Source organism: Clupea harengus, chromosome 26, assembly GCF_900700415.2.
Source record: "Clupea harengus chromosome 26, Ch_v2.0.2, whole genome shotgun sequence".
Taxonomy (NCBI): Eukaryota; Metazoa; Chordata; class Actinopteri; order Clupeiformes; family Clupeidae; genus Clupea; species Clupea harengus.
The window spans coordinates 11,360,359-11,371,492 of NC_045177.1; the positions used below are offsets into that span (position 1 = coordinate 11,360,359).

Consider the following 11,134-nt stretch of genomic DNA (forward strand, 5'->3'; position numbering starts at 1 on the left):
GCGCGATTCTAACTAGTCCTGTTTGAGTGCTGTGGTAACAGTGATTTCAGGTGGTAGAGAAGTCGTTCAGCAATCGAGAGACTCGACTTCTGTCTTCTGTCACTTTATGCGCATGCTCCATGACGTCTTTACAGCGGATTCGCTCCAGCATTTACGTGTGGGCGCAGATTTTTCTTGACACGGCTCCGTGTGGACGCAATAAATAAAAGTACCGGATCCAAAAATGCTTCCGGATTCAGGCAATCCAGGTTCCGTGTGGACGTGGCCTTAAACTAAGTCTCCAACCCCTACCCTTGCTGATGTTTTAACACCCTTGGAATGTGAGGTAGTGTGTGTGTGTGTAATGTTGTGCTGTGTTTGGACAACCACCGGAAAGGGAGGGACAGCGGAGAGCAGCATTTCACAGAGCAAGCACACAGACAGAAAAACACACAAATCAAATTACTCCAAAACAAGACTATAATGCTTGTGAGTCCAGTTTATTCAAACACATATTCAAGCTACTTTGCATTAAAAAAAAAATATATATATATATTTTGCCGCGAAGTACGAATGTATTGAGGTTTCTGCACAACAGCATCATCTGGATCTGGTGGGGCAGTGCCCCACCTGTCCCTAATGTAGAAACGCCACTGGTGTGGTGTGTTTGGAATGTGAGGTAGTGTGTTTGTGTAATGTTGTGCTGTGTTTGGAATGTCTAGCAGTGTGTGTGTGTGTGTGTGTGTGTGTGTGTGTGTGTGTGTGTGTGTGTGTGTGTGTGTGTGTGTGTGTGTGTGTGTGTGTGTGTGTGTGTGTGTGTGTGTGTGTGTGTGTGTGTGTGTGTGTGTGCGTGCGTGTATTGGTGTACTGTGTTTGGAATGTAGTGTGTCTGGGGGCGACAGTGGTACAGGAGGTAGAGAAGTTGTTTAGTAATCAGAAGGTTGCTAGTTCGATTCCCTGTCGAAGCGTCCTTGAGCAAGACACTAAACCCTAATTGCTCCTGATGTGCAGTGTGCCATCAGTGTAAATGTGAAAAAATGTGTATACATCCTTGTAAGTCGCTTTGGATAAAAGCGTCTGCTAAATGACTAACAGTAACAGTATTGTTGTGCTGGGTTAGGAATATGTATTTCTGTGTGTGTCTGTGATTTAGTGTATTGTGTAAGGAATATGTCATTGTGTGTGTAGGTGTGTGTGTGTGTGTGTGTTTGTTTGTGTGTGTTTGGAATGTAAAATAATGTGTTTGTGCTTTGTTTGGAATATGTAGTGGTGTGTGTGTGTGTTTGTGCTGTGTTTGTAATATGTAGCTGTGTCTGTTTGTGTGCATGTTTGTAATGTAGTGTGTTTGTGCATGTGTGCGTCTGTGTGTGTGTGTGATTGTGTGTATTGGTGTATTGTGTTTGGAATGTGTGTGTGTGTGTGTGTGTGTGATTGTGTGTTTGTTTGTAGTATTGTGTTTGTGTGTGTTTGGAATGCAGTGTTGTGCACGTTCACACCTCTCATGAACTAGTTCAAAGTTCAGTTCATACAAGTAAACATGAATCGTTCACGTTCATAGTTCACTATTTAAATTCTGAACTAGTTCATAGTTCAGTTCATTTTCATTTTTTTTTAATTAGTATGTAGTACCATTTAAATAATGAATTATACAGGGAACTAATAATAATAACTTGCTCTTCAGCAATGATATGCTACTGGCTTAATCTCAGATCAACAAGGGCATGTACACTAAATGAAAGACTGCTCAAAAGTTAGCATAGGTAAACCCTGTAACACTCGTATTTGTACATTAGCAGTTTATGCTAAGCGAGTTCACGAACAGTGCATCATGCTAGATCAATTAAGTGACAGTGCTCGTAACAATTATGAGAAAGCTAAACTATAACAAACACATAATGACAAGGTAGGCTACACAGTCAAACTCACGTATACATGGACGCACACAACTTCAACAAAGTGCAACGTTCAATTATGTGAAAATATGCCCGAAGTTAACTGCTACTCCATCTAAATATGCCGTGTAGCGATATCAAAACATTGCACCGTGAGAAGTGGAGTCACATGACCAACGCAATTACCAAATATGGTCATTTACCCTAAACATGGTCTGTCTGGGCAATTTAACAAATAATTACTATGGCCTTTTTAACAGGTACTGAGCAACGACATGGTACAAGCATTCGATTTAGACAGCGTCTTTCCTCAGTAGAAGGAAAACATTCCGTAATGTTTTAGCTAGACCTCAGTGGCGCTTGACCTCAGATAATATGAACGCGTTCATTGAACACGTTCATTTTTATGAGAACGATGAACTGAACGCAACTTCATGACAAATAATGAATTTGAACACAACACTGTTGGAATGTAAAATAATGTGTGTGTGTGTGTGTGTTTGTGTGCTTTGTTTGGAATATGTAGTGGTGTGTGTGTGTTTGTGCTGTGTTTGTAATATGTAGCTGTGTCTGTTTGTGTGCATGTTTGTAATGTAGTGTGTTTATGCATGTGTGCGTCTGTATGTGTGTGTGTGTGTGTATTGGTGTATTGTGTTTGGAATGTGTAGTAGTGTCACTCATAGTGTCACCCCATATTCTGATGATGTTGTTCTCTCCTCTCCTCTCCTCTCTTCTCTCCTCTTGTCTGCAGATGCCTGTGAGCTCACACTGGACTCAAACACAGCATACAGATTTCTCTCTCTCTCTAAGGGGAACAGAAAGGTGACACGTGTGGATGAGGAGGAGTCGTATCCTCACCATACAGAGAGATTTGAAAAGTGGCCTCAGGTGTTGTGTAGAGAGGGTCTGTCTGGACGCTGCTACTGGGAGGTTGAGAGGAGTGGGAATGGGGCTCGTATATCTGTGGCGTATAAAAGCATCAAGAGGAAAGTAAAGAGTGATGACAGTGCACTGGGACATAATGACAAGTCCTGGAGTCTGGAATGCTTTCCTTACAGTTACTATGTCTGGCACAATAATAAACGCACTGACATACTACCTGCCCCCTCCTCCAGCACAGTAGGAGTGTACCTGGACTGGCCGGCCGGCACTCTGTCCTTCTACAGTGTCTTCTCTGACACACTCACCCACCTGCACACGTTCCACTCCACATTCACTGAGCCCCTCTATCCTGCGTTTAGGGTTCATTATAACTCCTCAGTGTCCCTGTGCCAGATCACACGACCTCCCCATGCTGCAGGAACACAGGAGTCACCCGCTCCTATTCATACACATGTGTGATGCTATGGGAATAGTGATATGTGTATTCTGTTTATACACCACTGCTTTGATGATACTATGTATATATGTTGTATATTTTGTGCATTTTCTGAATTGAAGATGTGGGTTATAAAATGATGGAGATAATTTCCAAACACTGTTAATGACTTAAAAATGTACGAATCAAGTGCCTTGTATTATTAATTACCTTATATAGATCATGTACTTATGTAAGCAGGAACATGGCTTTTCTGTGTTTCTGCGTGTGTGTAACTTAGAATATTAGGTGCCACTTAGTCTGCATATGTACAAGAGCATGTTTAGACCAGAGGTGATAAGAAGGATCGAACTGTGCTTCTTCCGACCTTGTGCAAAACTTCCATCCTTGCCTCGGACGTCAGAAATCCACCACGTGGTTATCCCTGCTGAACGCTAAACTTCTGTCTATATAAACCTTGTGCGATGTGTTTAATATTGCTTCACTTTCAGCCTTGTGCTCACCTAACATAAGAATTGTTCAGCAACAATATGATGTATTCTTGTCTCCTTAAGCTTTAAAGGTGGTCTGGGGTCGTATTAGGCATAGTTATTGTGTAATTTAAGCCAAAACAAAAATGAATTAATTTTTCCATGTGTCAATTTGAAACACATAACTGACTTAGCCATCACATGTATTACAGTAGTATAATAAGTAAGGTTACATTTCTACACAATGAATCACTGTAGCATGCAGGTAGATGAGTGAGGGCAGATGTGAGTTTGTCTCCAGAGTGACTCTTCAGACAGGTGTTGGAATGAAATGTGTTAATTTCACGTTTAGATTGAAAGCTGCTCCTGTGCTCTGTGGCTTCTCACAGATCATCTTCATCCCTTCAGAGTGATGTCAGACATGTTTTCTCTTCAGACATGACCTTGGAGAAAATACCTCTCTCATACAAGCTGTTATCATTTCTGTTTTATTATGAAAGATACTGATTGTATGTTTTTTGTCCTTGTATGCAGCAAAGAATGTGTTGGCAGTCATTTTGATTAGCTCTTTGTGAAATCAACATTCTCTCTACTCTCTCTATTATATAAAGTGTAATGTGAGGAGCAATTCAAATGAATCTAAATAAACAACACAAATGTCTTCCGACACAAACTACATGAGGGCATGAAATTCATTTTCAAATAGAGAAAAAGAACAACATGATGATCATAGAGATGCTGCAGCTGACAGACTATCCAGCAGTATGACTGTTTGGGTACATTTATAAATAAAGTTTTACACAAACAACAAAGAAAACAGTGTTCATTTTACAATCTTAATCGCAGTCATTATCATAATTGTTCACCAATTCTCTCTCCAAACTTTACAAAGAAAAAACAAGTTTTTTTTTATCTTCCCAAAGAATGTAAGCAAAAGAAACTCTTTTGATCAGTCTCCTGAATGACATTTAATTTTCTGAAATGCTTCGTTCTCTGGAGTATAGATGGCTCTGCCGCCCTCATCTACCAGTCCTAACGTCACATGTCACAGAACCCATCTCCCCTCCACCTACAACAGAACCCTTCTCCCCTCCACCTACAACACAACCCATCTCCCCTCCACCTACAACAGAACAGAACCCATCTCCACTCCACCTACAACAGAACCCATCTCCCCTCCACCTACAACAGAACCCATCTCCCCTCCACCTCATCACAACAGAACCCATCTCCCCTCCACCTACACCAGAACCCATCTCCCCTCCACCTCACCTACAACAGAACCCATCTCCCCTCCACCTACAACAGAACCCATCTCCCCTCCACCTACAACAGAACCCATCTCCCCTCCACCTCACCTACAACAGAACAGAACCCATCTCCACTCCACCTACAACAGAACCCATCTCCCCTCCACCTACAACAGAACCCATCTCCCCTCCACCTCACCTACAACAGAACAGAACCCATCTCCACTCCACCTACAACAGAACCCATCTCCCCTCCACCTACAACAGAACCCATCTCCCCTCCACCTACAACAGAACCCATCTCCCCTCCACCTACAACACAACAGAACCCATCTCCCCTCCACCTACAACAGAACCCATCTCCCCTCCACCTACAACACAACAGAACCCATCTCCCCTCCACCTACAACAGAACCCATCTCCCCTCCACCTACAACACAACAGAACCCATCTCCCCTCCACCTCACCTACAACAGAACCCATCTCCCCTCCACCTACAACAGAACCCATCTCCCCTCCACCTCATCACAACAGTGAAAATGAAGAAAAATAAGACAGAACTTCACAGCAGTGAAGAGTGTTGTTTTGGACACACTGAAGGGTTGAGTAAATCAGATGATGATCTGCACACTGGGCAATAAAAACATGCTGTATGTATGAATGAATGAATGAATACAGAATGTATGAATTTGTTCATTGATTCACTTGCCAACTTGAAACATATAAATGAGTTGGCCATGACATGCATTGACCAGTCACTAAGGTCATATTTCCATTCAGTGTACTGTACACCAGATGAGTGCACTGCAGTAATATAATAACGAAGGTTTCATTTCTGTGTAAATAACACAGGAGACACAGGAGGGAAAAACAATCTGGAACTGGATGAGTTTACTACCTGACCATGGGCACAGAAAAAGAACACAACTCAAAGTAGTGAAACACCACCACACAACTGCCATCAACTTCCATGAGCACAGGGGGCTTAGTTCAGCCTGGAAGCACACTCTAGCAAAAGACAGAGAGGGTCAGTGGTGACTCAACAAAAGAAAATAAATAATAATTACACTAGGGAACAAACTCAAAACTACTAACAATATGGTGACAGCAAATGACAAACAAAACACACCAACGGAAAACCAGGAAAGAAAAATTTACGACAAATGAAACATTACATGTCAAATCCACCACCAAAGTAGGTAGTTAGTGGCACACTAGCCTAAAGGCACACATGCACCCAAAACACACACAAGCAGAAGCACGAACAGGACAGTAGCGAAGGGTGAGAGTTTGCTGCCAAACCCAGTTGCTGTACAGCAGCGTGGCAAGCAGAGAAGGTGCTGCAACAGAGGAGAGAGAAGAGAAACAAGAAGCACAACAGCAGCAGCGCTGTGGGACGCCACAGATTGCGCAGGTCACTCCTACAGGGAGTGCAGAGCACAGTCACCTCAACATCACACTCAAGTCCCTATGAAATAAGCCAGTTAAAGGGGAACCTACTGAGCATCAAAGAAGTGAGTTAAAGGGCACCTACTGAGCATCAAAGAAGTTAAAGGGGAAAATCAGTTCCGCCAGCTACAAAATACCCCACACTTTTACCCCGACGATGGGCCACATAGTCCCTACATTACCTACAGGAAAGTAAGCCGTGCCTGACGGCCTGGGCAAGACACGGGGAAGCTAGCAGACTGGTCAGTAGGCCAGACTCTGCAGAGACTGGACCAGGAGCCTGCAACACCGAAGGCAAGTCAAGAGAACCTTGACCTACAAGGATCCCAAAACAGGGTATCCCCCTACCCCACAGCGCCACATCCAGCTCCAGAAAGCGGATGTAAGGGATTGCCAGCCCGTTAGTCTAAATGCATCTGTATATTGACACACTTGTGTAGACAGGAGCTCATTTAATCTGACAATTTTACAGCTGCTTATTTTCATCATTGAGTGGGTTGGCCAGTTGACTGGTGATATTATTGTATCTGTTAATGTTACCATCTACACAACACCTACTATACACTTGTGATTGAGGCAGTATCTTCTTATTCTGTGCTGTTTCAAAAACATGCAACATGGAATGACAACAATCACATTCAGCTGGGATGTAGTGCCTACTGATAGTGGCTTCTGACAGCAGCCACAAGCAGGTTAAGAGTTAATGAGGCGTATCTGTAGAAAATGGAAATAATATATACGTACCCTGCTCCGTCTTAAGTAAGGGTGTCCGCAACCACTGATGTGAACAGACTGCAGATCACAGCAACCACTGATGTGTCCCAGTCAAATCTCACCCTGAAGTCTGAGAGAAAATAATCAGCTTCACTTTAGGAAAGACAGCAGCTAACAACAGGTAAACAAATAGCTGAAGGAGTGGTATGTGATTCTGGTAAAATAACTCAACTAAATGACCCAACAGCCTCAACCCAGTGTTTGGGTTTAAAAAACAGGCCAGCATTATTAGCAGCAACCACTGATGTGTCCAAGTCCAATCTCAACATGAAGTCTGAGAGAAAAGAACTAACTTTACTTGGGAGAGACCAAAGCTACCAACAGGTAAACAAAGAGATCATGGCTGTATCTGTGAATGGATTACTATTGTGAGAGAGACAGGGTGTAGTAGATTGATAAAAGACTGAAACATGCACATGTATATACTTTCACAAACGTCCTTCAATAAAATCACACAGTCAAATAAATGTACACATACATGTGCGTATATTAAACACAAATGCATATGGAAGAAAAAGAAAGAGGGGGGGAAATACCTATTTAGTATTTGACATTTCTTGTTACTGTAGACTAGAGTGATGAGTGGGAAAGAAAGATGTTGAGTTATGTGTCCTCATCTGTTGTTATTTGTATTCCTATTTCTGTCAATTATACTGATTGTATGTGTTATGTAAGTTAAGGGGAAATTAACTAATGGGAATATTAATTTGACACCTGAAAAATCTATAAGAACCCCTGTTCGTTTCCTGTGTACCTCATTCGGTTACTGAGCCATGCCACAGACACTGATGTTCAGACAGTACTGTGAGATTAAGTGTAGTAAGATAATAAACAACTGTTAATGTACGTTTATACTTTGACAGGGTTTTTCCTGCATAGAGAAAATTTGGGCGCGCGCCTAAGCCGTTTTCCCGAGCGCCTACAACAAATCGCGAGCGCCTAAGGCAAAAAAAAAAGTCCGCGATAAAAAAAATAAATAAAAAAAAAGCTGTCATTCATGGCGCAATTCAGCTTAATAGTGTTTTGAGCCCTCACCGTCGACTTCAAGGGCGCATCCCATAGACATATATATGTCTATGGCGCATCCCACCTCCCACCCCCTGAGCCAATCATTGAACAGAGGCTGCTCCAAGCTTGCCAGTTTAGAGAAGACGTTGGTTTGGATTTGAGATTTGAGCAAGCAACTTAATGTAGCTAGCTTTTAGCTGTTTTAAACCAAGGGACTTTACTTCAAAAATGTTGTTTTCAACCTGCTTACAAATCTGGTTAAAACAACTAGTGAAGGTGTTTTAGAATAATATTAATGCCATATACAATAACTGACTTTATGTTAACACCACTAATTAATGTTAGCTGTCTTAATTATTTAGCGCAATGCTAGCATGCATCTACCGTAATTCGATATTTAACCAAGGTAGCCTATTGTAGCTACTGCAAAATATTGATCGCGACCTGTTTACAAATCTGGTTAAAAAGATAAAGGTGAGCTGTTATTTATAGATATGAATTATTTCTCATGCATCTAATGGCTTACAGCTACCTGTAAAGCATCTAAACGTACAGAGTAAGGGAGGTTGACTGCTAAATACAGTACATTAAGGCAGCCACCAGTCTTTGGATAGCTCTCATAAGTGAGTTATTGTATATGGCATTAATATTCTAACCATCACACATAGGATATATAGGTACACAAACACACTGCTTAAATAAAACACTAAGCCTACAAAGTATTTTTTTTAAGATATTGTAGGCAACTGCTAGCTAGCTAGATAATGTCAGCAACTGCTAGCTAGCTGCTTGCTCAAATTCAAACCAACGTCTTCTATAAACTGGCAAGCTAGGAGCAGCCTCTGTTCAATGATTGGCAATTCATCACGCGTGCAATGCATGTAAGCGAATATGGTCTCAATAGTATGTTTCAAGTATAGGCTACAGCCGAAACCTCGTTATGTTTTGATCAATAGTAATCGAGTTGATAAGCGTGTCTTGTCTGAACAATACGCAACTGTGAGGTGCGCGAATGGACAGAGCGGCCAGCTGCCAATCAGTCAACTTGCGTATGCATCCTGACTTCATCAGTCGGCGCTGATTTTGAGCATAACATTCTATTTTCAGTATTCATGGCTTTCAATGTATTAAAATATCTGCTATGTTGAGGACATACACAGGTGTAGGCTATTATTTGATTTGTCTACCCGTTTGAACGAGTACCAGTAGACCGCGGGGCCTCGGGAGAGGCAGACAACCGCATTGGTTTATCAATGAAAGCTCAGCTCGTTCGGAGGAGAGCGGATAGATTTGTGTTGCATCTCGAATATAAGAATATTAATAATTAATAATAAATAAACCGGTGCGGTTGTAAACTGTCGTTCCGCTGCGAGGGCCAGCCCGACGTGCACGAATACACCTGTACAAATGCAAATTAAATGTCCACTCAAAATGCTGACAAAAGTTTGATTTCCAACGCAGCCTCCATTGGTGGGCCAATAGAAGTTAAACACACTATTAAACATATTTGTGGACAGTTTTAATAATAAAAACAAAAAGAATGGTATGTAGGTTTGTATAATAAAAATGAATAGTAATAATAGATAAACTTCAATTTCATAATTTGTGTGTTACATTTCTGACCACTGGTTAGTTCTAGATTTTATTGATATACATTTCAGTAGTTTGCATATGTAGAGGTAAACCTTGATAATCTTTGAACCATACATGATAGCACCATGGGGCTTGGACTACTGTCAATCTATTAGCCTATCTATTTTAATCTAAAGTGTAAGCAAAATGATTTCCTGAAGCATATCCTCCATTATTTCTGAAATGGTAACATGTAAGCTAGTAAGGTGACATGGTAACACAGACTGTGCGGGCAATTTTTTTTTGAGCACCGAAGACCCATTTTGACCCAGGAAAAACCCTGTTTGAGTGATGTTTTTACATGAATGACGGAAACATACTGAAGTATCAACATGGATAGAGGAGAACAGATCGTAACAAAAGAGTTAAACATTCATGACAAGATCATAATTTCCCATGTATACATTCAGTATGTTTATTATGTGCCTTGCTTTTTGCGTTTACATAAACTGAAAATGAAGAAAATAATGGTTTGATGGGGCTACATCTTCACCTCTCTTTCATTGGGGGCAAATCAGACTACAGAGCTTGAGAAAAACACATTAGGCACCGTAGGATAATCATTGGTCTATGGGCTATCTATGAAGGCTACATACCCACGCTCAGTGATTAACCTTGTTTTTTTCTGCTTGAAATAGTCAGGGCAGTGACACCAGTTGGGCACTGTTGTGTATCCTGCCACATGTACCATGTCAGCCAACTATAACTAAACATAACTCACCATAAACATAGACAACATTTTCATACACCTTGTCGGGTAGCCTCTCCCTCTCCCTCTCCCTCTCCTTTCTCCTCTCTCCTTCTATATCCTATTGCTAATGCCAATACTGATGCTAATAAAGTGGTCATATTACTTACTGTTAATTGTTTACCTAAAGTTACCTCCTCATCTGTTTATGAAATTGATGTCTACTAACCACATTTTCTCTCTCTTATGACCTTTGCTCGCAAATGCTGATGGCTGTGGAAACATTATCCCTCATCACCATATCCATTGAGTACATATACGTGTATTGGCTGCCAAACTCTACCCACTCACTCTCTCTCTCTCTCTCTCTCTCCCTCTCCCTCTCCCTCAGACTCTACTCTTTCTTTTTTCACTCTCTCCTCTTGCCCCACTCAACACACTGAACATTAACCTCTGTGTGTGTGTGTGTGTGTGTGTGTGTATATATGTGTATATATGTGTCTATTTTTGGTGTTCCAAGGCCAACACTAACAGCCCCCCCCCTCCCCCCTGACTTTCCTGAAGCTGAGAGAAGCGATAGCTCGTTCCATGTTTGCAAACCAATGCAACAGCTTGCAATTTTAAAATTGGGAGACATTCATGTTGAGTCTAAACGGTTTTCATCCTTGACAGAA

At 41.5% G+C, this 11,134-nt stretch overlaps 1 protein-coding gene across 1 annotated transcript in view; it reads left to right on the forward strand.

Moving 5' to 3' along the window:
- The window catches only part of LOC116219696 (NACHT, LRR and PYD domains-containing protein 12-like), a gene marked incomplete at its 3' end in the record, with an annotated part of 46,301 nt that extends 43,152 nt beyond the window's left edge, over nucleotides 1–3,149 (forward strand). Inside the window, exon 8 of the mRNA XM_042703926.1 lies at nucleotides 2,631–3,149. Coding sequence (XP_042559860.1) covers nucleotides 2,631–3,149 — 519 coding nt within the window. The remainder of the gene's footprint in view (nucleotides 1–2,630) is intronic.
- Between the last annotated feature and the right edge of the window lie 7,985 nt (nucleotides 3,150–11,134).